Source organism: Emiliania huxleyi (genome assembly GCF_000372725.1).
Source record: "Emiliania huxleyi CCMP1516 unplaced genomic scaffold EMIHUscaffold_252, whole genome shotgun sequence".
Taxonomy (NCBI): Eukaryota; Haptophyta; order Isochrysidales; family Noelaerhabdaceae; genus Emiliania; species Emiliania huxleyi.
The window spans coordinates 108,866-135,998 of record NW_005200155.1 but is presented as its reverse complement, the minus strand read 5'-3'; the positions used below and the strand labels follow the sequence as shown (position 1 = coordinate 135,998).

Genomic DNA, 27,133 nt, shown 5'->3' with positions numbered 1-27,133 from the left:
ATCTCGCTTTCATCTCGCTTTCATCTCGCTTTCATCTCGCTTTCATCTCGGGCCATCTCGGGCCATCTCGGGCCATCCGAGGGCGGGTGAGCTGCACGGTGAGAATAAGAAGACGAGTCATGATGACACAGGCAGGGGCTCTGCGATACCGCCGAGTCCTCGCCCTCCGACGAGGGAAGCGGCGAGGGGAAGGCGGAGGAGCTGGGGTTGAGCCGTTCTCGGCCGAGAGATGCCGAGAGATGATGGCGAGAGGATGGGCGAGAGTAGGCGGAGCGCCAGCTGGGCGTGCGCGTCTGCGCGGCGCTGCTGCTGCGGGCGCGCGCAGAGGGCCTCTCGCTGACAACCCTCTCTCTCTCTCTCTCTCTCTCTCTCTCTCTCTCTCTCTCTCTCTCTCTCTCTCTCTCTCTCTCTCTCTCTCTCTCTCTCTCTCTCTCTCTCTCTCTCTCTCTCTCTCTCTCTCTCTCTCTCTCTCTCTCTCTCTCTCTCTCTCTCTCTCTCTCCAACCCTCTCTCTCCCGGCCCCGCGGCAGCCGCGCGCCGCCGTGACCGCCTCCGCGCCCCGCGGCTCAGGTTCATGACCTTCGGCCTCGACCAGTTCCCCTTCGGCATGGCCCTCCGGCTGCTCGACCTGCTCTTCTACGAGCGGACAGTGATGCCCCTCTTCCGCCTCGCGCTCGCGCTGCTCAAAAAGCGCCAGCGCGCCCTCCTCGCGATCCGAGACTCGACCGAGATGATGACGGCGCTGCGCAGGCTGCCACTCTCCATCAGCGACGACAAAATCGAGGCCTTCTTCTCGCGCGACGTGGCGGCGCAGAAGCCAAAGCTCAGCCGGCCCCACATCCTCTCGCCTCCGGCGGTCGCCGGCAACGGCGGCGCGGACCCCTTTCCCGCACAGGCCTGATGCCCCGGGAGTGGGCTAGGCCGAGGGTTTGGCAGAGCGGACAGGGCGAGGGGGCGCGTCCCGCTGCGGCGAGCTGGCGAGAGGAGCGCGGGCCGGCGCGGCCGAGATGCCACGGCGAACCTGCGGCCACGTCTCTGCGCGGAGCTTTGAAAGAGGTAGTGGTCTTGAGACCTGAGACGGCGCGGACGCAAAACCGAAACGCAAGACAAAAGGTAGCCGGAAGACGATTTTTCTCGGGGTTGGCCTTGCCCTTGGGCATAGGACGTCGACCGCCTCCACTGTGAACCACTTTTGATGCCAGGGCGGGAAGAGCACAATGCTCAGGGTGGGACAAAACACCGACAGACGAGAGAAGAGGCCACAAAACAGACAAGCAGAATGGCAGGAGAGAGAGGCTCTGCAGGCGAGCCGCCCCTGGGCTCTCGCGTCTCTCTCTCTCGATTCGACCCCTGCTTTCGACCGATCAAAAGCAGGTCGAATCGCATCACAAATGTGGGAAGCCAAAAACCTCCCTTGGCTTCCCACACAAACCCCCCTTCATGGGTGGGGGGAGCAGCAAATGAGGTAGTCTCTGCAAAATCACTGTCCCAGTGAATTCGCCCTAGACGCCTCCGTGTGGACTCGCAGCTCCGGCTGGATGTCGGCGACCTAAAGCTCGGCGGTCGTCGCTTCGCGCCGGCCGACTCCCTATAGGACGTCGACCGCCTCCACTGTGAACCACTTTTGATGCCTAATCTCAAAGTATAGCCAGGGGGGATACCCGTAGCCCCCAAAGTGAACTGCCTGATCGACTCCCCGGCACACGGCGGAGGAGGAGGAAGACAGCACAACCCCATCGCCAATCCTGTCGAGGTCGATCCACCGTCTCGCGCGTGAATCGGCCGAGACCTCTCCCTCGAGACGAGGGCCCACCCTTGTGTCGAGTGCCCCTCCAATAGCTCAGTAGAAGCGCGACGTGTACGGCCATGACCATCACCATCGTAGGTCCTTGCACTGCGACTGCGCCGCCGGCCAAGCTCCAGTGCGGTTGACCCCCATCGAGGGACTGCCCGGCGATAGGGCTGTCGCCTCGTCCATGCCGCTGACCGCGCCCAGCAGCGGGTGCTCGCCGCTGTCCACGGACGCGGCTCGTCAGGCGGCGCACTGCCGCCGGCTGCAGCGACGGCTGCCCTGGCCGTCGCGTCCTCGAGAGAGGCGAGCGAGCCGGCAGCAGAGCCCGCATGGCCCTCACCGCCACAGCCGCTCTGCCTGCTGACCTCGCTCTCGCCGCCGCCTGCAGCGGCGCCTCCGCGGCTCCGAGAGGACCCGGCCCGCGGCCGCGCCTCGCCGAGCGCCTCGTCGACGCCCTCGGCGACGCCTCCTCGCGTCGCGTGCCCGTGAGCGGCGACCGCACCGCCGGCAGAGCTCGAGTGGCCCTCCACGCCACCCCGAGACTGCCCGGCGATGATGCCTCCGCCGCCGCGCGTTGCCGCCGCTGCCTCGCAGCGGCTGTGTGCCTCGGCGCCGAGCCGAGACATGTCAGGCGGCGTGCTGCCGCCCACTGAGACGAGGCCCGTCCCCTCGTCGCGCACCGCGTCGCTCGCGCCTCCGCCAAAGCGATCTCGATTACGCTTTGCGGCGACGGCGCCATCGACGCCAACTTGCGCCGCCGCTCTCGCCCGGCAGCGGGTGCTCGCCGCTGTCCACGGACGCGGCTCGTCAGGCGGCGCACTGCCGCCGGCTGCAGCGACGGCTGTCCCGGCCGTCGCGTCCTCGAGAGAGGCGAGCGAGCCGGCAGCAGAGCCCGCATGGCCCTCACCGCCACAGCCGCTCTGCCTGCTGACCTCGCTCTCGCCGCCGCCTGCAGCGGCGCCTCCGCGGCATCGAGAGGACCCGGCCCGCGGCCCCGCTTCACCGAGCGCCTCGTCGACACCCTCGGCGACGCCTCCTCGCGTCGCGTGCCCGTGCGTGGCGACCGCACCGCCGGCAGAGCTCGAGTGGCCCTCCACGCCACCCCGAGACTGCCCGGCGATGGTGCCTCCGCCGCCGCGCGTTGCCGCCGCTGCCTCGCAGCGGCTGTGTGCCTCGGCGCCGAGCCGAGACATGTCAGGCGGCCCGCCGCCGGCCACCGAGACGAGGCCCGTCCCCTCGTCGTGCACCGCGTCGCTCGCGCCTCCGCCAAAGCGATCTCGATCACGCTTTGCGGCGACGGCGCCATCGACGCCAACTCGCGCCGCTGCTCTCGCCCAGCAGCGGGTGCTCGCCGCTGTCCACGGACGCGGCTCGTCAGGCGGCGCACTGCCGCCCGCTGCAGCGACGGCTACCCCGGCCGTCGCGTCCTCGAGAGAGGCGAGCGAGCCGGCAGCAGAGCCCGCATGGCCCTCACCGCCACAGCCGCTCTGCCTGCTGACCTCGCTCTCGCCGCCGCCGCCTGCAGCGGCGCCTCCGCGGCTCCGAGAGGACCCGGCCCGCGGCCGCGCCTCGCCGAGCGCCTCGTCGACGCCCTCGGCGACGCCTCCTCGCGTCGCGTGCCCGTGAGCGGCGACCGCACCGCCGGCAGAGCTCGAGTGGCCCTCCACGCCACCCCGAGACTGCCCGGCGATGGTGCCTCCGCCGCCACGCCTTGCCGCCGCTGCCTCGCAGCGGCTGTGTGCCTCGGCGCCGAGCCGAGACATGCCAGGCGGCGTGCTGCCATCCACCGAGACGAGGCCCGTCCCCTCGTCGTGCACCGCGTCGCTCGCGCCTCCCACTGACGCGGCTCGTCAGGCGGCGCACTGCCACCGGCTACAGCGACGGCTACCCCGGCCGTCGCGTCCTCGAGAGAGGCGAGCGAGCCGGCAGCAGAGCCCGCATGGCCCTCACCGCCACAGCCGCTCTGCCTGCTGACCTCGCTCTCGCCGCCGCCGCCTGCAGCGGCGCCTCCGCGGCTCCGAGAGGACCCGGCCCGCGGCCCCGCCTCGCCGAGCGCCTCGTCGACGCCCTCGGCGACGCCTCCTCGCGTCGCGTGCCCGTGCGTGGCGACCGCACCGCCGGCAGAGCTCGAGTGGCCCTCCACGCCACCCCGAGACCGCCCGGCGATCGTGCCTCCGCCGCCACGCCTTGCCGCCGCTGCCTCGCAGCGGCTGTGTGCCTCGGCGCCGAGCCGAGACATGCCAGGCGGCGTGCTGTCGCCCCAGCAAATCCTGTCGTGCGCAGCGTCAAAACTAATTTGAGCATGCATTGGCTCTGCATCCACATCGCAGTCGCTCCAACCACTGCCAGCTCCCTTGACGCTGCTCCGTACTGCAGCGATCTCCTTGAGAGATGCGCTAAGGCCATGCGTTGCGGCCTCTTTACCGTCAGCGTGTTCCAGCCTACCAGACTCACGTATCGGAACCACTTCCCGACGACGAATATGGTTGACGCTCGAACACGTTGCTGTTGCTTCTGGAGGTGGCCTTCCACCCCCGCGCCAACCCCTCCCAACCCCAACAAAACACCGACAGACGAGAGAAGAGGCCACAAAACAGACAAGCAGAATGGCACAGTACGGCTTTACGACGGACATACCATCGTACAACAGAGAGAGGCCCTAACCTGTCGTCCTGCCAACACGCCCTCGATCTGTTCCGTCCCGAGACCGTCATCTCTTACGACATTCTTTACGACATATCTCACATCATCGTCAACCCGTACACCGCTCAACTCTGCGTCGCCGCCTTCAGCTCCAGACCAGCCATCACCCTCGCCACGTTACTACCTGGGGTCTGGGCCGCCGGCAACGGGAAGAAGAAGAAGGAGCCGCCCGTCTATGCTCTTTATATCCCTCGACTCGGACGCGGCATCTTCAGCTGCTGGGATCTCTGCGCTGCACATGGGGCAATCGGCGGCAGCGGAGCGATCCACAAAAAGTACGGTGAAGACAATGGGGGCGTCCCGGCAGCGCTTCAACACATCAACCTACACGTGCCGCTCCCTGCCGGCTTCCCGATTGCACTTGACCACTGGTACCCCTTCAACAGCGATCCCGTGCCAGCGACCGAAGCGGCGGCAGCCAACCCCACCCTCCTCACGCCCGGTGCCCTCGGTACCGCCACCGCCGACGCCACCGCCACCGCCACCGCAGCCGCCACCGCAGCCGCAGCCACGCCCCCCACCGCGCCTCCCTCTGTCGAGATGAAGCTCCGCGACGACGCCCGTGGACTGCACGCGCAGGGAGAGGCGCACGAGCTCCCGCACGGCAAGCGACTTCTCGGCATGCGCCGCCTGACGCCTGTCGGCATCCCATTCTTGCAAGCAAGCCACATTTCTACCGACGACCGCGTATTTGGTCGCGGAGAGGACGTTTTGGTACGTTTTGGCACCAGCTGAAGGCTTGCACGGACAAGAGCCCGTTGAGCACTTGAGCACTGGATAGGGCCGATTCCGCAATGATGAGGTCGATGTTGCACTTGGGCCGCCTCTCGCGCTGCGCGTTGCGCTCCTCTTCCGCCTGCAGCTCTTTCACCGCTCCCGTGAGGAAGGGCTCGAGATCGTACTGCCGCACCGCCTCGCACGCGTCGATCTCTTTGCCGATGAGCCGCGCGTCCGCGAGCGGCATGTTGCGCTCACGTGCGACGCGTTTGAGTGTCTCGATGAAGACGTCGGGCTGGAAGCTGCCGTGATGCGGCGGCTCGCAGTGGACGATTGCGAAGCCTGAGCACTTGCCGCCGCGTTGGAAGGCCGTTGACCTCAGGTTCCAAGCGCCGTTGCGGATGTCACGGCCTTCGAGCTCGAGTCTCGGGCTGGCGCGCGTACTCCAGCGCGGCCTGCTCCGGCGTGGACGTTGAAGCCATTGCGCGACACTGTCGCCGTGTACGGCCTCGCGCCTTGACCTTGCTGACACCCTTGAAGCCGGACGCGGTTTTCTTCGACCGCAGCAGCGTGAGGCCCTCCTCCTGGGCCGCGCCGCGTGAGCCTGCTCGGCTGTGAGCTCGATGTATCCAGCCGACGTCGGCGTGCCGGTGCGCAAGAGCCGCGGAGAGACGGCGGCACGCTTCACTGCTGGCACGCAAGCCGACCGCGCAGCAATTCCCGCGTCTTTTTTTGAGCTTGGCGGACACAGTAGGGTCTAGGCGGACACACTAGCGACGTATCGCTCTCGGGCCCACAGACATCCCGCACACCCGCCGCCCCCGCGCGCGCCCCGCCCCGCCCCGGCCGGGCGGGAGAAAGGGGAGTGCCAGTTTCATTGGGATGGCAACAGAACGAGTACCTTGCACTCTGGCGAGGGGGCGCTGGCGCGTGGCGGAGTCGTGGCCGGCAGAAGGGCGAGGTCGCCGTGCCTGTGTTTGGGGCTAACACGCCCGAGGGGCGTGTACGCTAGCGCGGTCGTTTACGGTGGCAACGGAGTGTGGCGCCACAACGACGGTGTCGGTGGACTCCCCGGCGGTGCCGGCGGCGGGGCGCCCCCCGCCCGCCGCCCCCGCGCCCCCGGCACATCGCACAAAGCTCTCATAAAGGGCCGGGCCAATCGCGAATCGGCCAGACCGGTCGGGATCGGATGAGGAACCCAAAGCGAAAATAGTCGTTAGCCCTGTACCTAAGGTAAGCGCCGGTCTCACAATTCCGCTTTCGGCTCATCAGCGGCATTCGCGAGATTGGCCGCGTACTCCTGCGACGCCGGCATGAGTCGCAGCGCCTCCTCGAACGCGGCCCTCGCCTCCGCTCTTCGACCGGGGATCGCCATGCGCACCAGGCCGAGCGCGTTCCAGCCTTTGGGCGCCGCCGGCCGCAGCTCGGCGGCGGCGCGAAAGTGGCGCTCCGCCCCCTCAAAGTCGCCGAGCGCGTGCAGCGCACTGCCCAAGTTGTGCGACGCGGCGTGGTAGCCCTGCGACCGCAACGCCAGCGCCGCCTCGAATGCGCCCACCGCCTCGGTGTGCTTGCCGTGCTTGAGCAGGGCGTCGCCAAAGTGCAGCTGGCCGGCCGCATAGTCAGAAGCCGCGATGCGCCTTGACGTAGCCGTGTTTCTGTTTTGTGCCGAGCGTTGTTGTGACGTTGGCCGCGTGCTCAGCGTAGCGAAAGATGGCGGAGGCTGATGGCAATGACGACGCGGCGGAGGACATGGAGTCTGTGGCCACAGAGCGCGTGGCGATGAGCGTGGCGTGGAGCCCCGCTCGAAACGGCGGTCAGCGCGCACAGTGAGCCGCCGTCGCAGATCTGCAACCAACTTCTTCACAGCCTTGTTATGAGAAGAAAATAGGTCCTTTGCCGCTGTGCGCTGGTCTGTGAGAGGTTGAGGTGCGAGCCCTGGAGGCCCTGGGGATGGGGGGAGTTCACACAGGGGCTCTAACAGCACACTGAGGGCCCAACTTGAGAATCGTGCTGTGGAGTGAGTGGGGTTGTTTGGTGTTGGGTTGATAACAAGCACGGTCGATCCGTCGAAGCGATACACTCGTTCCTGTCACGTTGGACGGCTTGCACGGAGCTCAACAGGAAGAGCCGTGCTGCAAGAAGAGCTCGATGGGGAGCGAGAACCGTCAGAGGTGCTCACCCAGGTTTGTGATTCGGAAGTCCACCCTGATGCGGTCAGTTCCCCCCAGGTTTGACCGCGCAGCTCGCAAGACTCGTCGAGCACTCGCAGCCTCTCTGCGCCTCTCATGCTGCCGCGGCGCCTGCGGGAAGTTCAGTCTTTCCGGAAGATATCGTCGAGTTTTGAAAGCTGCGCGGTCAAACCTGGGGGGAAATAAGAGCGTCCATCGCCGCAACACTCAACGCCACGGCGCTTCAGTGCTCACACAAATTACTCCCGCAGAGTACATGCGGCAACTATGGGCCGTTCCGGTTCTGGTCGGGCGAAGCAATATCCTACCGCGATGCGCTCGTCAAGGAGGGCAAGCGCGCGTACGCAGGCTGCACCGAAGCCAAGGGCGGTGGTGCGGAGGCGCGTAAGGGGTGCAACGCTCTGCGTACGTGCATGGGCAAGTGCCCGTGGCTCTATGACTCGATAATGATCTTCACTCGCGCCGCAGTCGACGGGAGCAACTTGGCCGCTGCTCCACCTCAGCCCACGGCGCATGAGGTGCAGGAGAGGTTGCGCGCCGGGTTCGACATGGAGCGGCGGCGCCTCGACGAGCTGCTAGAGGGCGTCGCCGCCCTGAAGCAGCGGCTGCTGACGCAGGCGGCGGCGCGGGCCAGGCGGAACCGGGCGGTTGGCGTAGCCGAGCAGCAACGGCTAGAGAGGATCGAGCTGCCTAGCCCCCTCGCGGAGACTTTGTAAGCTGATACCTGTCCTTCCTCGCGAATGAAGATTCGTCGAGAAGGGGGTACGTTCAACTACGACGGGGTCGGGTAGTACAAGTGATCTGTGATCTGTGAGGGTCGGCCCTCGGCCCGCGGGCAGATTTTGTACCGAGGCGGCACCCCAGGGCGGTGCCCGCAGGTCGTCGAACCTTTCTAAGACAGCATTGTCGAAACAATCATCAATTTGACAAATTGTCCCTGGGCGCGAGAGGGTGGTGGAGAGGCGGTCTGTGGCACTGGTTGGGTAGTAGTCTAAGTTCTGAGCCTCGAGGCTGGACGGGTCTAAGTGTGGCTAGCCACGCTGGAGTGCTTGCGCGGTCTAAGATCAGCGGGAGCCTCTTACATCGGCTAAGTCGGCCGTGGCACGGCCTGGGGCCAGGAGGCTCCCACCGTGATCAACGATACGGCGCAGCCCCCAAATTTTCTTCGCCTGCGGAGGGCGATGGATCCTCTTCATGCTTAGCAATCGCCGCCTCAGCATCCTCCTCTTCCGATTTTCGTTGCTGCTCCTTCATTCTTGAGCGACGTCTAGCCAAACAGTTCTCACATGACACGAAGCTCCTCAAGCTTAATCAAACGCGTGACGGTGAAGCCTGTGTGTGCTGGTCCTCTTTGAACGATCCGCGCGTGAGGTAGCATAGGGCCTTGTTGGCAGCAGCCAGCTTGTTGCGCTGCTTCGTTGCGATGAGCTGATTGGGATCGCAGAAGTGCATGCCAAGCACCGCCACGATCTTGAAGCAGAACACATCGCAACCGCATCGTCCGCACTGCCATCGGCATGCCGCGCCCGCCGCTTCGCCGCAGCCGCCTTAAGGCACGCATAGCGGCAGCACATGGTGGGGGGGGTACTTGAGCAGGCGTTGCGCGCCGCAAGTAGCGCACTGGCCCTGGGAGAAGGCGATATGGCGTCGTGCGCGGCATACGCGGCATACGTTGGTGGGACGCGTCCAGGTATTTTCGGGTAAACCTGGAGGCTTTTCAGGTATACCCGGGTTTTGCCCGGAGTTGGCCTTATGTCGTCTAAGTTCATGGCCCCCGACCATACAGCGTCTAAGTCCGAGCCCGGCTCCGTGTGGGGGCTAAGTTGAGCGCTCGCTCGCTGCAGAGGCTAAGTGTAGAGCGACCCTCTAGCCCTACTACCCAACCATTTCTGTGGCGGCGCGCAAACCGTAACCCACTGGGTGTGCAAGTCCGAAGTCGCCTGCAGAGCAACTGTACGGCAGCGCGTTTTACCTTTTAATGTGTATTGCGCAACTGTACCGGGCAGCGTTATAACCGCGCCATATAAGCTTGTTCGAACTATGTTCGAGCCGGGGCCCGGTCGGCCCCAGCGCCCGGCGGCCCGGGCATCTCTGTCAAGCCACGTATTTGGTCAAATGCGCATGCGGCATGGACGTACACAACCGTATAGCCGACCGCGCGCGTGTGTGTGTGTGTGTGATTGTGTGTCTCGTGTGAGTGTGTGTCTCACTCTCAATCACTCACTCACTCCCACTTGCGCACGCGCTCCTCTTCGTGCACAGCCAGCCGCTCCGCTGCAAGACAGCTCGCGTATTAGGAGTACAGCTCGTGCCATGCTCGCGCTCTCTGATGACCACGAGCCAGCGTCGTGCTCCGTGGCCCCACAGCGCACAAGCCACGCTGCTCACGTCACCTGGCTGGAGCGTCGAGTGCGGCTCCGCTTTGGCGCGGGCTCGGCGCTTCCGCTTGCCTCGCCGCGCTCGCCCGTCGCCGCCACGACCATCGCCGCGATCTGCAAGTCCCTCTCCTCGTACTCCTCGATGCGCCGCTTGAGCGCGCGGTTGGGGAAGAGGGTCCGCTCGAGCGGCTGCCGCGTCAAGGGGCTGAGGCCGTCGCCGCGGAGCACGCGTTCGATGGCGGCGCGCTCGTACGAGTTGCCGTCCGAGGCCACCACCGGGTCTGCGCGCGGCGTGAGGCAGGAAGATAGGCATGGCCAAGACGGGACGGACGGGGAGGAGAGCGAGGGGGCGCGCACCGCGCATCTGCTCGAGCGTCAGCGGGCAGTTGAACTCCTCGGGCGGCGGCAGCGCGCCCAGCCCAAACGACTCGCGCCGCGCGCGCCGCTCCGCCTCGCCGTTGATCTCCGCGACCCGGCCGCGCGCCCGCTCGAGCGCGGCGGCCGCCACCGCCACGGCCGCGGCCTGCTCGATGGCGCGCTCGAGCGCCGCCACGTCGGTGCCCGCCTCCGCCGCCTCCAGCCGGGCGGTGGCCGCGTTGACGAGTGCAGCGTGCAAGTCTTCGAAGGCGGCGGTGTCGGCGTGGGCGCTGGCGACGGCCGACAGCACCGCGTCGAAGTGCTCCATTTCTTTCAACGTGTCCGCCGCAGTCTCCGCCACGCCCGAAGCCGCCCCACCCGCCAGCAGCGCCACGAGCGACGGGATGCCGCCCGCCTCGCGAATGGCGTCTCTGTTGACGTCGCAATCGATTGCCAGGTTCGCCAGCGCACCCACCGCGTTCTCCGCCGCCCCTGACTCTGTCCCGACCGCCAGCAGCGCCACGAGCTGCGGGATTGCACCCGCCTCGCGAATGGCGTCGCAGGTGGCCGTGTTCCCGGATGCCATGTTGCACAGCACACCCGCCGCGTTCTCCGCCGTCTTGGACTCCGCCCCGCCCGCCAGCATCGCCACGAGCGGCGGGATGGCTCCCGCCTCACGGATAGCAGCGTGAGCTCCATCATTTCTCGACAGGCCCAACAGCGCGCCCGCTGCGTTCTCCGCCGTCTTGGACTCCACCCCGCCCGCTAGCAGCGCCACGAGCTGCGGGATGGCTCCCGCCTCGCGGATGGCGTCGCTGTTGACGTCGCAACCGATCACCATGTTCCACAGCGCGGCCGCCGCGTTCTCCGCCGCGCCTGACTCCACCCCGCCCGCCAGCAGCGCCACGAGCGGCGGGATGCCGCCCGCCTCGCGGATCGCTTCTTTGTTGGCCGACGTGGCCGCCACATTAAACAGCGCGCCCGCCGCATCCTCCGCGGCCACTGACTCCGCCCCGCCCGCAAGCAGCGCCACGAGCGGTGGGATGCCACCCGCCTCACGGATGATGTTGTGACTGTTTTCGGCTACTCCAGCTGGTTCAGAGAGGTAAGAGAGGGCGCTCGCCGCCGCCGCCGCCGTGGCCGGCGCTGCCAACGGGGATATCAGACTAGCGATGGCCTGCGGCCACGCCTCGCTGCTCGCGTACGTCTCGGCGAGGGCGCCCAGCTCCTCCACCGTCTGATTGAGCCGGCTGAGCGCGGCGGCCACTGGATCCGCCATGTACGTAAGAACACCACGAGCGCCTCCGCCGCCCAACCCAGCTGGCCCAACCTCTCCGGGGGGACGATGCGCGCGAATCCGCTGCGCGATTTCTTCTTGTCAGTGGTCTTTCGGAGGCTTTTTATTTTGCCATGTGGGAGGGGCAGCGTTGCGTTTTTTCTCACACCACGTGCCTCTGCACGTCCGTTCTTGAAAAAGTTTTATCCATAACGGTGTGGGGGCGCGGAGGGCTTGTTGGCGAGCCAAAATGGTGTTTTCCGAGGCGCTGCGCTAGGCTCAGAGCGAGTTCGCGCTGCGCTAGGCTCAGACGGCGAGTTCGCGCTGCGCTAGGCTCATACATGGCGAGTGCGCTGCGATAGATTTGCTCTGCGATGAAAAGACCCGTATACCGAGAACCCAAGGGAGTCACCGCGTTTTCTTCTTGCGTCCAACTCCGGCAGTTGGTCCAGCTATGGCAGCCTCCAGCGACCTGCAGACTCTGCAGCTTGAGAATCGGAACCTGCAGCAAAAGCTCGACTGGAAGCAGCTCAAGATCAACCAGCTCGAGACGAAAGTTCGCGATCTCCGCGGCGGCGGCCTCGCCGCCGACCTCGGGCGCCTCGAGCGGTCCATCGGCCGCCTCTCGCTGCAGATGGAGCACGTCCAGCTCGTCATCAAGAGACCGGAGTGGTCATTTCACACCTTTGCGATGCCGGAGACCACCGCCTCATCGGCGCACACCATCTTCGTCCGCCCACCCAGCGGGGACAGGATCGAGGTTTAGGCTGTATAAGGTTTTCCTCTCGCACCCCGTCTGTTTTCCTTTCCTTTTTTCTCTACAACACCCTCTCTTTCCCTCTCTCTTTTCCCGGGAAAACTCCGTGGAAATCGTCAAATTTTGGGCTCTGAGCCGAGTCGAGGCTGGTTTGGGCCCAAAATCAGCCAAATTTTAGGCCAAATCGGCAAAATGCCGGGAATTTTGCGGAGAACCCGTGCATACCTGGAATTTACCCTGCGACCGCCTGGGTATTTTGTCGATTTCCTCAATTTTGCCTTAGATTTTGCCCCAGACCAGCTCTCAGACTCAGGGAAAACAGCGAGTTTCCAGAATGGAGCACCAAACACCCTCTGTTTTCCCTGGAAATTTCCGGAAACGCAAAGTGCTGGGGACCCTCTGTTTTCCTTTTTGTTTTCCGGAAAACCTTATACAGGCCAAATCGAGGTGACCATTCCGCCGGGGAAGCAGCCGGGCGAGCTCTTTACCGTGATGCTCAAGGACGAGGACGCGTACCCCACGGACTGGCCGTGGTTCGCGGCGCCGCCCGCGGCGCCCGCGCACTCCGCGCCGCCGCCGTGGGCGGCGGAACAGCAGCAGCAGCAGCAGCAGCAGCAGGAGAACGCAAACCCAGAGAGCGCAGAAGACCGAGACGCGCGCGTGAGGCAGCGGAGGGCAGAGCAGCGGCGTGCATCCCGTGCCGCAGAGACCCTGCGGCGAGGCGGCGAACCAGGAAGCCACGCCAACCGCTATGGCCAGGGCGACGGCTCCTCTTCCCCCACGCACGAGCGGGGGGAGTGAGCTCCCGCAGCAAAACTGGCCCCAGGAATTCTGGCTCGGGGGTATACCGGAACTGATCGTGAAATCTCCCAATACGAAGTGGTTTCGTCACACAGCATGCGCTTAGACGTCCCTGTCAAGTTACTCAAAATGAGGCGCACGCAGGCGCCTCTTTTTGCTCGCCAGCCTCCGCTCAACGGCCGTCGCGCCTCGTCGTCCTACCTTGCCGTCGCTGGGCGACTCGGAGCGCGATCGCCGCTCACGGTCCCAGCCCCGGCCGGCGCTGCCCTGGCTCCGCGGCGGTCGCGCTCGAACTTCCTCCCTACCAGCCGGTCGGCGCCCCGAGAGCCCGCACCTGAGAGCTCGCTGCTCGGGCGGAGCAGACCTCGAGCGAGCGCGAGGCGGCCATCGAGGCGGAGCATGTGCGGCCGCGCGTGTACGCCGCGTACACGCGCGGCCGCACGTGCGCTGATCGGTGCGGGAAGTCGGCTGGCTGCCTGGCCGGCTCGGCCGTTTAAATTCCTCTCGCACTCGGCGGCTGCCAAGCGAGCTCAAAGTGCAGATTGGCACGTCGCTCGTGGCCGGAGCGCGTCGCCACGGAGGCGCAGTTGGCCACCGGCGCGAGCTCAGCGACCCAGACATTCGCGCTCGGCTAGCAGGCGCCGCTCTGCGAGCGCGAGCGCGCTAACTCCCATTGCGCGGAGATACACACGAGAACCGAAATCGAGACCTGAAATGACGTACGTTCTAGGACGGCCGACTATGAAAATGAAACCTATTCAGATCAACGATAGTTTTGCTGCGGCCCGCCGCGCGCGCCTGTGCGCCACGCTGCAGGTGCAGCGCTCGGCGCTGCCGGCCCGCCGCGCGCCACCCGGTTGGAGACTCTGGGCCGGCGCGGGGGCCCCAGAGGGTGTCCATGCGGGGGGGAGATGGGGTCCCATGGCCCGCCGCAGGCGCCGATTTTTTGGAGTTTTTTTCTTTTTTCGCGATTTTTTACTTGTTTTCATGGGAATTCGGCGTACTTGCGGCCATGCTATCACGCCTTGCGACAGCCTGTCGGCGCAGCTGACCGTGCCATGATGCACAATTGATCACCTGCATAGCTCGCGGCCTTTGTATCAAGCATTCAGTGATGACGTGATCGTACGGCCAGTAGGAAGGTGTCCTTCCAGCTGCGTGCACGCTTCTGGCGCAATGCGCGTCACCTCGGATTGGCTGCTGGCACTCTCGAGGCTATGCCTACACAGCCTCGCGCGCATGGGCAGTCAAGAGGGACCACGCACCTTCTCAGGACAGCGCCGGCGCCTCTCTCTTGGACCGGCAAACTTGGTGGTCTCGTGTCACCAATGTGGGACCAGTGCGGCATCGCGCCATCGACAGCTCTGAACTGCGCCTCACCACTGACCGGGAAGGCCGCCAAGTGGGCCAGCACAGGTCGCACATTGTGGCAGCAGTCAGCAGTGCATGGCTGATAGCTAGAGCAGCAGCGTCAGGGTCGCAGGGTCGGATCGTGTCAAGCCTCTCGCCCGGCCGGCCGCGTGCAGACGTCGGCCTGTCTGCTGTCTGGAGTGATCTGTCGGCGGTCAGTACGACCGATCAGGTCGGAGTTTTCTGATGGTTGGAGGGTCTATCTGTATGTACTCCTCGAGATCTCTCCAAATCTGCCCTCTGATCAACCGTGATCATTCGGGAAGTCGGTGCTCATAGAGACTCATAGAGCCGGAGCCCCGTTTCCGCACTGCTGCGCGGCGCACGGTGCCTCCGGGGGGGCCCGCGCCGGCCCAGAGGTTGGAGAGCATGTGTTTGAGTATTTTACAACAAGAAAACACGCGCTCTCTCGCCGCACCATCTCTCGGGTCTCTCCACTCTCGCGCGCTTGCTGGGTTGCTCTCTCACCTCTGGACCTCTCTCGCTGTCTCTCTCCGCACCGTGTGCGGCTCCCGCACACACGCCACGGCTCACGCTCTCCAGTGATAACAGTGGCAGCGGCGCAGCGCGCGCGCGGCGCGCGCGACGGAGGGGCGGAGCAGCGACCGCTGGCGCGGTGTCGCTGCTCCGTCTGTCAGCCAGAGACGCGCGCTCTGCCGCTCCACGCCCGGCTGCTCCCTTGCCCCGTCACCCGCCGCGCCCTCGCCCGGCCGCCTCACCGCGCACGGAGCGCTCGGCTGCTCGCCGCCGCCGCCGCGCGTCCCGCGCCGCCACGCTTGCCCCCACCTTGCCTGACGCGCGAGGAGAGGTAGGAGGTGCTTGCCGCGGCCGGCGAGCACTCCCGCGCGTGCGGAGGGGCAAGGCCTGAGGGCGGGCGGGCGGGCGGGCGGCCGGGCGCGGGTGGGGGGGATAAACGCTGCGCCGCCCCCGCACCAGCGACACTGGCCGCGGCTCGCCGCCACGCGCCGGCTCGGAAGAGGGGCTGTCGGCGGCAAACCAAAGCGGCACTTCTCACCGCTCGAGCCGCCGACAGCCCCCCTCTTCGACGTGACGGCCGCTCCCGGGGCCGGCCGATGCGCGCCCGACCCACGCCCCCTCTCGCACCCCCCCAACCCCCCTTGCGCGGCGCACCCGTCCGCTGTGCGCCGGCTCGAGCGCCTATTGCCAAATCGCGACGTTTGAGCGCAGCGCAGGCATCAGGAGCCGGCGGAATCTTGCCGGAATGTGGCCGCAGCACTAGCCTCCGGCGGGCCTCCGGCGGACGCCTGGCGGCGTGGCGCTGCGCGCCGGCCTGCGGCCTCTGGAGAGTGTGTCACACTCTGTCACCTCGCCGCGAAGTGTGTCACCATAACAGGTAGCTCTTTGTGTTGCGATGCTTCCTGGCGAGAGAGTGCTGGGCTTTCCGGCCCACACTGTTAGGCTGTATAAGGTTTTCCTCTCGCACCCCGTCTGTTTTCCTTTCCTTTTTTCTCTACAACACCCTCTCTTTTCCTCTCTCTTTTCCCGGGAAAACTCCGTGGAAATCGTCAAATTTTGGGCTCTGAGCCGAGTCGAGGCTGGTTTGGGCCCAAAATCAGCCAAATTTTAGGCCAAATCGGCAAAATGCCGGGAATTTTGCGGAGAACGCGTGCATACCTGGAATTTACCCTGCGACCGCCTGGGTATTTTGTCGATTTCCTCAATTTTGCCTTAGATTTTGCCCCAGACCAGCTCTCAGACTCAGGGAAAACAGCGAGGTTCCAGAATGGAGCACCAAACACCCTCTGTTTTCCCTGGAAATTTCCGGAAACGCAAAGTGCTGGGGACCCTCTGTTTTCCTTTTTGTTTTCCGGAAAACCTTATACAGGCCAAAGCCGGGGGGCCCCGCCGGAGGCTGGTTACTGATCGACTTTTTCGGCGGCCGCCGCCGCCGCCTCCGGTGGTGTTAGGCTGTATAAGGTTTTCCTCTCGCACCCCGTCTGTTTTCCTTTCCTTTTTTCTCTACAACACCCTCTCTTTTCCTCTCTCTTTTCCCGGGAAAACTCCGTGGAAATCGTCAAATTTTGGGCTCTGAGCCGAGTCGAGGCTGGTTTGGGCCCAAAATCAGCCAAATTTTAGGCCAAATCGGCAAAATGCCGGGAATTTTGCGGAGAACGCGTGCATACCTGGAATTTACCCTGCGACCGCCTGGGTATTTTGTCGATTTCCTCAATTTTGCCTTAGATTTTGCCCCAGACCAGCTCTCAGACTCAGGGAAAACAGCGAGGTTCCAGAATGGAGCACCAAACACCCTCTGTTTTCCCTGGAAATTTCCGGAAACGCAAAGTGCTGGGGACCCTCTGTTTTCCTTTTTGTTTTCCGGAAAACCTTATACAGGCCAACGGTGGTGACGACACCTCCACAGCCTCCTTCTCCCGAGGCGCTGGGCGAGCGTCCATCCACCACTTTTTGGCTAGAGCCATCTGAATGGGCGGCAGCTCCTTGCCGATGGCCTGGGCAAACGTGTCCGCGTACACCCCGAAGAGGTCCTCATCACCGAGGCTCGACCACACCTCGTCCGCAGTCACGTACTTCGCCAACAGCTCGGCCGAGGCAGTGATCTCGTCCTCCTTGAGCGGCAAGCGTCGCCCGGCCCGCTCCGATTTGAGCACCTCGGTGATGTCCTCTGCTCTCGTCCCCGCAGCCACTCCGCCCTCGGCCTCGCCGAGGGCCATGACCAACGCGCAACGAGAGAGACCCCTGTCTCTCTCCAACAGCTCGGCTGCGCACATTTTGATGCAGCAGAAGAACTGGAGGTGGGCATGCCGTCCTCCCAGCGGCCCTCCTTCACGTCGGCGCTCGCTGCGGGCGTGCTTGCTTCGGCGGTTCTGGGCGACTCGAACTACCCGGTGCACGCGCCGTGCGACGCACCCTCGTCGCTGGACGAGATTGCGCCAATGCTGACGCCTGCCAATGTGTCGGTACCCGTCACGGGCCGCCACACTATTGTTGGCATGTGCTCGCCTGAGTCGAAGGACTTTGAGATCATTTGCGGCATTCATCAAACCAACGTCGAACGGTACGTCCAGGCGCATCCCGGCTACGGCTTCTCCTTCTTTAACTCGCTGCCCTCCACTGCCGGCAACCGTGACAAGACGTGGTACAAGATCCCAGCACTCTACAAGGTGCTGCGCTCTCCGGGCGTCGAGTTCGCCTTCTGGATGGACTCGGACTCGCTCTTCATGAATCTCCACAAGCCGCTGCCCGAGCCTTCCCCCGGGAAATTCTTCGCCGTCTCAACGCACAACCTCCCGAAGGTGCGCCCACACCTGACGTGCCTGGGACACCCAGCTCACCCTGCCCCGCTCAAGGGTGGCCAGCGCCGCGCGTCACATGCTGCCGAGTGCCCCCCCGCAGAGTGTGACCCCCGACTACATGAACGCGGGGCACCTCTCGCTCCGCCGCGGGAACTGGACGTACGAGTTCCTGCAGACTGTTTGGTCCACGTGCCCGAGCCCTTGGACAATTACAGATGGTGGCCATACGTACAACAACGAGAGCCAGAGGGACGCGCACAAGGCGAGTCGCGCGATAGAGGGCTCGCAAGCCGAGAGTTCATCACTCGTGCAGCTCCGAGCTCCGTCGACGGTGGCGCGCGCCTCGTCGCAGGTGGACCACGAGGAGCAGTCGGCGATTATCTTTGTGCTGGGAGGCTCGAAGGACGAGTGCCGCGATTCGATGGGAGGCAATGCGACGCTCGACCAAGAATGCCTGCTGCTGCACTCGACCGCGACGTACGACATATTTCCCGCATCGGTGATGAATGAAAATTTGCCTGATTTCAAGGCGGGCGACCTTGTGCTCCATCTGTGGGGCTGGCAGTGCGGCTGGTTGATCTACGCGTTCATTGAAACGTCGTGGAACATCACTTTTGGCAGCGGCGTCTACAACGAGTCGAAACGCAATATAATAATTAACGATGCCATCGAAGGCAGCAACGACAACAACACGAATTCGAGCGCGACAAACGAGATTGTGCGCCTCTGCGCCCAATCTCTCAACCTTCAACCCCGATTCCTGCCCCGCGCCGACACGCACAAACCACCAACTACACGCACGCACATTCCATCTACCCGCCCCAGCGACTGCCGCCTGCCCGTTCCGACTCGGTTGCGCTGCTCGCCATGGAGCAGATGAACAAATATTGCATACTGCAAGACCACGAGAAGGCGTACATCATGCTCGTGCTCGACGCGCAGCTCGGCACTCGTGCCATTGCCGCGGCTTTACCGCCTAAGGCGGCGCGGCACGGCAAAGGTCGGCGGTAAGGCGGCGCGGCGGCAACAGACGGCAGGCAGGGCATCGGACGGCGGGACAAACGGCACGGGGCGTGGCAGTGTAGGAGCGGCGGTACGGCGGCACGGCGGTAACGGACGGCAGGGGGGGCGGCATGACGATCGGCCGTCGATCCCCGAGGCACGAGGGTCGTCGGTTGAGCTACTCCCTTAGTGTAGGTAAACCATAAAAGTAGATTTGAATTCGTCCACGTAAGGCTTCGTGAGTGGTTGGGGTGGCCTCAAGCATCCCCAAGGGAGCCTCTGCGGTGCCACATAAGCAGCTTGGTGATTGTCGAGACTTTGAAGGATTCGTTTGAAGAAACGCAAACAGGCCAGACACTACTATGGTCACCAGTAAACCATAATTCGACTTTGAGGGATCATATCTCAAAAAGCCGGGAGATAACAGAGCATTATTGTTGCATATTATACCACATAAGGTCAAACTTGACCCCACAAGCATCAAGAACCCGATGCTCCGGCTCGACTGTGCCGGCACACTGCCTCCTCACGCCTGCTGCCAGCAGCCGTCGCGGCCCGTGGTGCACCAGAGAGAGAGGTCGACGCGTTGCCCCCGCCGGCGACCCCGCGCGGCTCAGGCCGGCCAGAAGGTGTCTGGTGACGGCGCCGTGGCAGGAGTGCGGAGAAGAGCTCGCCGAACGCGAGCAGAAGATGTCCAAAGTGTGCCAGCGCGAGAGCCTCGCGAGCGGGCGCAGAAGGAGCTCGCCGTGACACGATGCCGGGCGGTGGTGGTGCTCTGGCGACTGTGCACAGTGGGAAAAGTCAGGCTGCAACAGGGCAGCACGATGGTAGTGCCCTGCTGCAGCCTGGCCTGACATGCACAGGGCGAACAGAGACACTACTATCGTCCGGCGCTCGTCGTCGAATCTGGGCCAACTTCGACCGCCGCCACAGCTCGCCACGAGCACGCAGCGACAAAATGTTGACTGTACGGAAGTTGAGGCTGGTCGAGAGGAAGAGGCTGCCGTGCGAGCCGGCAGCAGGCTGGCTCGTCGTGGACTGCAGCGGCGACTTTTATGGGTTTCTCTGTTCATAGTAGCGTGCACGCTACTATGGTTTACCCACATTAAGGGAGTAGGGAGCCTGGCGATGGACGCCACCGCGACCCCTCGTGGCATCTCTCTCGCCGTCGGCGAGCTAGGGGCTCACGGACGGCCGACTTTTTATATGACCAGTAGGACAGCCGTGAGTGTGAATCGGATAAGGAGTTTGCGTCCGTCCACCGTCTTCGTGGACGTCTGTCCTCGTGACACCCACACCCCACACGGCCTGTCTTGCTTCCCCACCCACCCTCCCTAATTTGTGCGCTGTCGCGTTTTGGGGTTGGTCCTGCAACGGTGTCTCGTGCGGAGCAATGGTGTGCTGTCGCGCGAGGGTTGCAGGCGTGGCAGTATGGAAGATACAAAGAGACGGAGGAGCAACGAGCGCCCTGGCGTGAGCCAAAGACACTCCCAAGTGCGCTCCGTCACCGGTGTCGCGGTCTCCCCCACTGAGGACGATCTGCCATCTGCGGGGGGGAGTCGCGCCGCCGGCATGTATCTGTGCAACTGTGTTTTGCCTTGTCCCGTTTGATGGAGCAAAGCCACGGGCCGCCCGCGCTTGAAGGCGGTCGCGCCAGGCGCGGGCGGCACTAGTTGCCGGCGATCCGCTTGGGCAGCGCCCGCGCTTGCCTCTGACTAGGTCTCCATAGGTCGCGTGGCCCGATGCTCGAATTGAACGTCTCGCAAGCTGGCGTCGCTCGCGTAACACTCGAGTGCTTCGCCGCGCGCTGGTTCGAATTTCTGGGTCTCGGTTCACGGATGGTTCGCGAACTGTGGTTCGCGAACTGTGTCGGTGTGTAAGAGGTGTGAAAATAAGCTTGGTTCATGAACTAGTTCAGTGGTTCACCCTCGAACCGACCGTGAACTCTGAACCGTGAACCCGAACCGAGGCAGGACAAAAGGGCGAACCGCGAACCGTGAACGAACCAGGCGGGGCAGCGTCGGGCCGAACCGTGAACCGTGAACCGACTAGCCCCCGCCCCGAGTCCGTGAACCGCGAACCGTGAACTAACCGTGAACCGCGAACTGGTTCACGAACCGGGTTCACGGTTCACCTCGTGAACTGAGAGGGCTGCCCTCGGTCAGCGATTCCGCCGCGAGATGTGCGACCTCCATATGACCGAGAGTGGTGTGGATGGCAAGTAGATCTAAAGCCGTCCGGACTTCGCGCGACATCTCTCGAGGTCTCGGGGGGGAAAGCCGCACCCCCCTCCATGCTCGCGCTCCTGCCGGCCTAGCATGCTCGCGCTCCTGCCGGCCTATTCCGCCCAGATCTTCGCCAGCGCGGCCAACGATCCCGGCCTCAAGGACGTCTTCGCTTCCAAGGGCGAGGGCTTTGGCCCAAAGCGACTGCGGCTCGGCAATACGTCGATGAAGAACGCCAAATACAAGAAGAACGAAGGCGAAGTCCCGACCTGGATCGACGGCGTGCCATTGTCACGGACCGCTGCTCCGCCGCATCAAGGATCGGACAGTGCAGCTCTCTCTCTATAGGCAAGCCTCCGTTCGAGCCGCTGATGGAAGTCTCGGCCGACTGGGCTCTGGCGGACCAGACCCGAACCTTCTGCCTCCTCGTGCTGGACATGGAGAATGACTACCTCCCGTGCGCAGCCCGCACTGACGCCCGCACCTTCGCTCGTCTCACTCGCTCTACCCTCTGCGGAGCCTCGCACACAGCCGCGCAGCGCCGCTGCCAGCTGAGCTCCCTCCGCCTGCCCCGCAGGTATATGACTTTTATGATGCCGAACGCCGAGGCGGTGCTCGCCGCCTTCCGCAAGGCGCAGCAGCCGGTCGTGTGGACCAACTGGTACCGGCAGGAGGATGACGGCGCGTACGGTGCGTGTGCTCGCCCGCTTCCGTGGGTCCGAGGGCGCCTCCCTGACGCGTCCACGACGCGCCCGCAGGAGCCATCGACCGCTTCTGGGGCCCTCGCGGCCTGTACCCGCCGGGAGGCACCGTCAAAGGGCACGCCGAGAACCCGATGTGGATCGACACGAGGTACGGCAAGAACGCGACCGACACGGCGGGCTGCGCGGCGGAGGGTGGTCCGTACACGCACAAGAGCAGCGCGGCCGGAGCCGAGGGCTGGCGTGTTAGGTGCCAGCGATGGGACCGATCACGGAGGACGAGAAGTCGCTCGTCATCAAGTCGATGTGAGATGAGCCGAGATCAGCCGAGATCAGCCGAGACCGGTCCATTTGGCGCAGACCCGACCGCTGGCATGTTGCGACTCACGCAGCGGACGGCACTCTCCACGAAGTGTCTGCGAAAGGAGTTCGGCCGTCCCTCCTTCCCTCCGACCATGCCGCCCTCCCCGCCGCAGGCACCTCTCCAAGATGGCCGACAAGGACGAGCACGGAGACGACATCCTCTACCCGATGCTGCAGGCGTGGGGCGTCGACACTATCGTTATCGTCGGCGCGTGGACCGAAGACTGCGTCATCGCGACCTGCTACGAGGCGGCAGACCGCTATGGTCTCGACGTCGTCCTCGTCACCGACGCCATTGCAACGGGCTCGCCGGTGCACCAAAAGGCGATGGACACGATGCAGGCGGGGCGGCCGCCGAGATGGAGCCGTCGCCCATTTTTTGCAGCCGATGGCAGCGCCGAGTTGCGGCAGCCGTGCCCCTCCTCACCAGTGCCTCCCTCCCTGCCCAGGCGGCCTGCGGCAAGACGCTGATGGCGGAGGAGCTGGTGCAATACTTCGCGAGCCACCGGCACAAGCTCGGCCCCGCGCAAGCCGAGCTCAACTATGGCGCCGTTCAGCTGCGCCGCCGCGCCGCCCTGCTGAGCGCCGCGCAGGCCGAGGCGCGCGGTCGCGAGGGCATCTCGGTGGCGGTCGCCGCGGTGATCGCGCTGATGGCGGCCGCGGTCGGCGCAGCGATCGCCGTCCGCGTCTTCGTTCGTCACCCACTCTCCCACAGCTACGAGAAAAGCCCCGTGCCATTCACCTAACTAAAGGTTAACGCAAGTGCTCGCACTGGCGTGAATTTTGATTGGAGCGCTCGTAGGATCGTCCCGATGCAGAGAAAGAGTTCAGGGAAATGAAAAGGTATAGGTACGGCGAACGGCGTGTGCGTGTCGACCGTTCTAGTCACCTCTATTTTTACGATTACCTGTGTGACCCCCCTCTTTCGAGAGAGAGAGGCGCGCGACCCGTTGCGGTTCCGCGCCTGTCCGCCTTACCGCCTAACTTATGGCCTAACTCCAGTCTCCACCCGTTGATCCCTCACACCAAGATCGTGCAGGGCGGGGACACAACATGTACATGTGCATGCACATGTGCAGCACATGCACATGCACATGTGCGACGGTGTATCAGTCGCCTTATGTCACCGTTGCTTGTTCGGATAAGCAACGATGGCATAAGGCGACTGATACACCGACGAACTCGAACTGCAGTCTATGGGTCGTGCGGAGATGCATGTCCGGTTTGGGTACCGGCGGATAGCAGGTGAACGCTAAGGTGGGTTTCGAACCAGTGACAACGCCCGTCTGGGTGTTATGCGCCGAGTCGAACTGCGGGATTAGAACTCGAGACCCAATGCAGTTTTGCGACGGGGTGAGGTGACACCGGAGCGAGTGACGGGTAATCGTGGCCGTGGCCAAGAAAATCAAAATATTAAGCTCTCTATTTGGACCACGGCGAAAAACTCGACGGTTTTGGGCGTTTCAGAGCACGCTGAATCGATTGGCTGAGCTATAATTCTCGCCAGCCCTTTCCTTTCATAATTATTGACTCAAAACTCGATGATCGCGCGACTTTGGAGCCGTTATAGCTCAGCCAAAACGTTCCTCTCGAAAAGTTGACTTAGGAAGCCGCAAACGGCAGCTTCTCAAAGCCTCACCCGCGCTTATTCTCTTGATCTTTCAAAACCTAGGCCTGCGGCCAAAATTTTCTAAAGGCCGCTGCGCGGCCAGCGCGATGCGCAACCAGTCAGCGACCGACAGTCAGCAGCAGACTGTGACGATTGGCGGCCTCGCGCCCTCAGTCAACCTCCTCTACCAACTCCCCTGCCCAGCCCATATGCCTCATCCACGGTGGCGCAACCACTCGCGCAGGGAGAGAGAGAAAGTCGGCGATCTGCGCCATGCAGATGAGCTCAGCCTCGTCTGCGTCGAGGACGCCCATCTCAGGGCTGTCATAGCGCCATTGCATATGACGTACTGCATGTTGTTCATTACTTCGCAGGTGCCAAAGTCGAGGATAATCTCACTCAGCGATGGCGAAGGCTGCACTCCCGGCCGGCGGTAGGAGGGATGAAGGCTAATGTACTTCGCAGTGTACGGTGCCTTCCGGCGCGAACAGTGCCCGGGACGAAAGAGGAGGCGACGTCTCCCTCGTCCATGGACGGTGTAGCCAGCTTGAGAGACGGGAACGAGCGGCGGTGAATCGCCGACAGCGGCGCCTTCGTTCCTTTCCAGTGAATCGCCGGCGGGTGCCCTGAGCGTTGTATCTGTCGGCCAGTTGCCGCACCGCCGGCAGCAGCTCCGCAGCAGCCGCCCACCTCACCTCACTTGCCAACAACATACCTAAAACCTCACTGGCCGCAGCATGCGAGGGGCCGAGCTGTAAGGGTTTGGACCATCCGCGTGTTATTCAAAGCAAGAAGACGCACAAACTGCGGAAATTCGCACTCACCCCCCACTGTCGCCAGACTGTGAGAGGCTATAGGGGAGGAGGGTGGGAGACCATAGCTCCCGCGAGCCGCGTTCCCGTCGGGCTCCATGTCGCGGAGGAGGGTTTTTGGACAGTCCTCCGCGGTGACTTGGGGCGATTGGAGCCGCAAATGGAGCTCGCAATCAAAGAAGAAAACAGTACCTCGCCCGCCCATCGCCACGTGTACGGCGCCCCCCTCGGATATCCCCACAGTCCCTCCACGGCTTTGTTGTGCTGCTTTGAAGCTGGACCTGCCATGAAGTTCGTGTCCGTGCTCGGCGGCGCCGAGCCCGCCTCCTTCTCTGAGGCGGTGCTCAATGGCTGGGCGCCCGACGGCGTCGCCAGCGGCACGCGCGGGGACTCATCCACGCGCTCACTCCGGAACGCCGACTCGTGGCACGATAGGCGGCATGTACTGGCCGGCGGCTGTCGAACCGGTCTCGCCGAGGACACTCTCTGCGTGGGAATCGCTGTCCTACCCGCGGCTGTGTGAGGAGGTGCTCAAGCGCTTCATCGCTGCCGACGACCCCGACGTCACTCCGCTCGACCTGGCCGGCATTGTCTCGGCCGCGTTTTCCTCGTTTGGCGACGCGGAGGTGGTCTCGCTCCGGCCGCTCTCGGACGAGCTGCACGTGGCCGAACTGTGGCACGGCCCGACGCTCGCCTTCAAGGACCTCGGCATGTCCGTCCTCGGGCGCACGCTCAGCCACCTGCTGCGGCGGCGGCGCCAGCGGCTCACGCTGCTGGTGGGCACCTCCGGCGACACCGGCTCGTCGGCGATGGAGGCGGTGCGCGGCCTCGAGGGGATCGAGATCCTCGTGCTCTACCCGCTGCAGGGGTGCCCGTCCACCTCGCCCGCGCTGCAATCTATGCAATCTCATGCAATCTCGCGCAATCTCGCGCAATCTCGTGTAGGTGCTCGTCCATCTCGCCCGTGCAGGAGCTGCAGATGACGTCTGTTGCCCGGGCAGCGAGCAACGTGCACCTGATCGGCGTGGAGGGGAGCAGCGACGACCTCGACGTGCCGCTCGAGCGCGCCTTTCCCTTCGCCACGGCCTGATGAGTTGTTTGTCACGAGGTGGTGAGGAGTTGAGTGTTCGTTAGGCGCGCCTTTCGCGACGCCGCGTTCAAGCGGGCCCACAGGCTCGGCTCGGTCAACTCGGTCAACGTCGTGCGGCTTCTCGTGCAGGTCGTGCAATCTCGGGCGCATCTCGGACAATCTCGGGCGCATCTCGGGCGCATCTCGGGCGCATCTCGGGCGCATCTCGGGCGCATCTCGGGCGCATCTCGTGCAGGTGGTGCACTACTTCTACGCCTACCTCCGCCTGCCGGAGGGCTCGATACCACACCACCCACGGGACCGAACCCACCCTGGATTCGAGACTATGGAGGTATGGGAGTAGGCGACCTCCGCCCGCCGGAGGGCTCGAGCGAGCGCCGCGCGCGCGTCGCCGTGCCGTGCGGCGCAGGTGGGCTCGTTGCCGCGGGTCGGGGTGATCTCGGGTGATCTCGGGTGATCTCGGGTGATCTCGGGTGATCTCGGGGTGATCTCGGGGTGATCTCGGGGTGATCTCGGGGTGATCTCGTGTGATCTCGTGTGATCCCGGCTGTGATCTCGGCTGTGATCTCGGCAGGTGGACACCTTGCCGCGGGCCTTCTCGCGCAGCAGATGGGGCTTCCAATCACGCTGCTCGCCGCCACGAACGCAAACGACGCGCTGCACCGGCTCCTCGCCACGGGCGAGCTGCGGGCGCACGGCACAGTCTCACAGACCGCGTCGCCCTCGATGGACATCCAGGCGCGAGATCACCCGAGATCACCCGAGATCACCCGAGATCACCCGAGAGTGCGCAGTCCGCCCTCGAGGGACATCCAGGCGCCGCACAACGTATGGCGCCACGTTCTCGCCACACTTCGCCATATCTCTAGGTGCCGTACGAGACTGTCCGAGATTGTCCGAGATTAGGTGCCGTACAACGTGTGGCGCCTGCTGTTTGTGGCGAGCGGCGGCGACGCCGCGGCGGTCCGCGGCTGGCAGGCGCACACACCGCCGTCCGTTGAACTCTCACTCTCTCTGCCAGATCAACGTGTGCCCACACACCGCCGTCCTTTAACTCTCACGCAAAAGCACAACCCCGCGCCCAGATCGCGCGCACGGACAGTCGAAGAACGGACAGGCAGACAGAGGTCGACTAGTCAGACAGGCAACGCCGAGTCCCACGGCCAGGCCAGCGCGATGCCCGCCTCTCACTCTCTGTAAAGTAGACAACGGGGGCGGGGGCACGCACACTGCAGCACACTCAGGGCGAGGGACTCCAGCACAACTCCACGCCGCCAGTCTAGCACGCACGCACGCACGCAAGACGGCCGAAAGACTGTTCAATCTCTGCCAGATCAACGTGTGCCGTTGGGAAGGCCACTGAGACCACATGATGCCCGTGGTGCCGATCCAAGTCCACTCTCGCCACATCTCGCCACATCTCGCCACATCTCGCCACATCTCGCCACATCTCGCCACATCTCGCCACAGCTCGCCACATCTCGCCACATCTCGCCACATCTCGCCACGTCTCCAGGTCAGCACCCACGCGAGGCCTAAGCCCACTCTCAGTACACCGGCATGTCGCACCGCGCGCTGGCGCGGCCAGGGCATGTCCACGACACGTCCATGCCGCGTCCCGTCTCAGGCGGATTTTGGTGCGGGCGGGCTGACGCTGCCGCCGCGCGTGCGCGAGTG

The 27,133-nt window shown here is 64.3% G+C and overlaps 7 protein-coding genes across 7 annotated transcripts in view; 4 read left to right on the top strand and 3 right to left on the bottom strand.

Annotated features, from left to right (window-relative positions):
* Nucleotides 1–573: 573 nt before the first annotated feature.
* EMIHUDRAFT_115443 (hypothetical protein) lies at nucleotides 574–900 on the top strand (the record flags this gene model as incomplete). Its single annotated transcript, XM_005777929.1, has 1 exon — nucleotides 574–900. The coding sequence occupies one exon, from the start codon at nucleotides 574–576 to the stop codon at nucleotides 898–900; it is 327 nt and encodes a 108-aa protein (XP_005777986.1).
* Nucleotides 901–5,167: 4,267 nt separating this feature from the next.
* Nucleotides 5,168–6,962, bottom strand: EMIHUDRAFT_237568 (hypothetical protein; the record flags this gene model as incomplete). Its single annotated transcript, XM_005777928.1, has 5 exons — nucleotides 5,168–5,622; nucleotides 5,717–5,795; nucleotides 6,113–6,182; nucleotides 6,462–6,814; nucleotides 6,894–6,962. 5 exons carry the CDS (start codon nucleotides 6,960–6,962, stop codon nucleotides 5,168–5,170), a joined length of 1,026 nt encoding a protein of 341 aa, XP_005777985.1.
* Nucleotides 6,963–9,784: 2,822 nt separating this feature from the next.
* Nucleotides 9,785–11,414, bottom strand: EMIHUDRAFT_237565 (hypothetical protein; the record flags this gene model as incomplete). The annotated part of the gene is made up of 4 exons (XM_005777927.1): nucleotides 9,785–10,059; nucleotides 10,136–10,229; nucleotides 10,332–11,227; nucleotides 11,303–11,414. The coding sequence occupies 4 exons, from the start codon at nucleotides 11,412–11,414 to the stop codon at nucleotides 9,785–9,787; spliced, it is 1,377 nt and encodes a 458-aa protein (XP_005777984.1).
* A 451-nt stretch (nucleotides 11,415–11,865) lies between these two features.
* On the top strand, nucleotides 11,866–12,969 carry EMIHUDRAFT_115441 (hypothetical protein; the record flags this gene model as incomplete). Its single annotated transcript, XM_005777926.1, has 2 exons — nucleotides 11,866–12,171; nucleotides 12,616–12,969. The coding sequence occupies 2 exons, from the start codon at nucleotides 11,866–11,868 to the stop codon at nucleotides 12,967–12,969; spliced, it is 660 nt and encodes a 219-aa protein (XP_005777983.1).
* Nucleotides 12,970–16,607: 3,638 nt separating this feature from the next.
* EMIHUDRAFT_237561 (hypothetical protein) lies at nucleotides 16,608–17,072 on the bottom strand (the record flags this gene model as incomplete). The annotated part of the gene is made up of 1 exon (XM_005777925.1): nucleotides 16,608–17,072. One exon carries the CDS (start codon nucleotides 17,070–17,072, stop codon nucleotides 16,608–16,610), a length of 465 nt encoding a protein of 154 aa, XP_005777982.1.
* Nucleotides 17,073–20,974: 3,902 nt separating this feature from the next.
* EMIHUDRAFT_469145 (hypothetical protein) lies at nucleotides 20,975–22,862 on the top strand (the record flags this gene model as incomplete). Its single annotated transcript, XM_005777924.1, has 6 exons — nucleotides 20,975–21,209; nucleotides 21,260–21,338; nucleotides 21,459–21,571; nucleotides 21,640–21,832; nucleotides 22,059–22,287; nucleotides 22,395–22,862. 6 exons carry the CDS (start codon nucleotides 20,975–20,977, stop codon nucleotides 22,689–22,691), a joined length of 1,146 nt encoding a protein of 381 aa, XP_005777981.1. The 3' UTR covers nucleotides 22,692–22,862.
* A 1,790-nt stretch (nucleotides 22,863–24,652) lies between these two features.
* Nucleotides 24,653–27,133, top strand: part of EMIHUDRAFT_115438 (hypothetical protein) — a gene marked incomplete at both ends in the record, with an annotated part of 4,492 nt that continues 2,011 nt past the window's right edge. The window contains 6 exons of the mRNA XM_005777923.1: nucleotides 24,653–24,808; nucleotides 24,894–25,234; nucleotides 25,312–25,417; nucleotides 25,866–25,899; nucleotides 26,031–26,242; nucleotides 26,363–26,419. Coding sequence (XP_005777980.1) covers nucleotides 24,653–24,808; nucleotides 24,894–25,234; nucleotides 25,312–25,417; nucleotides 25,866–25,899; nucleotides 26,031–26,242; nucleotides 26,363–26,419 — 906 coding nt within the window. The remainder of the gene's footprint in view (nucleotides 24,809–24,893; nucleotides 25,235–25,311; nucleotides 25,418–25,865; nucleotides 25,900–26,030; nucleotides 26,243–26,362; nucleotides 26,420–27,133) is intronic.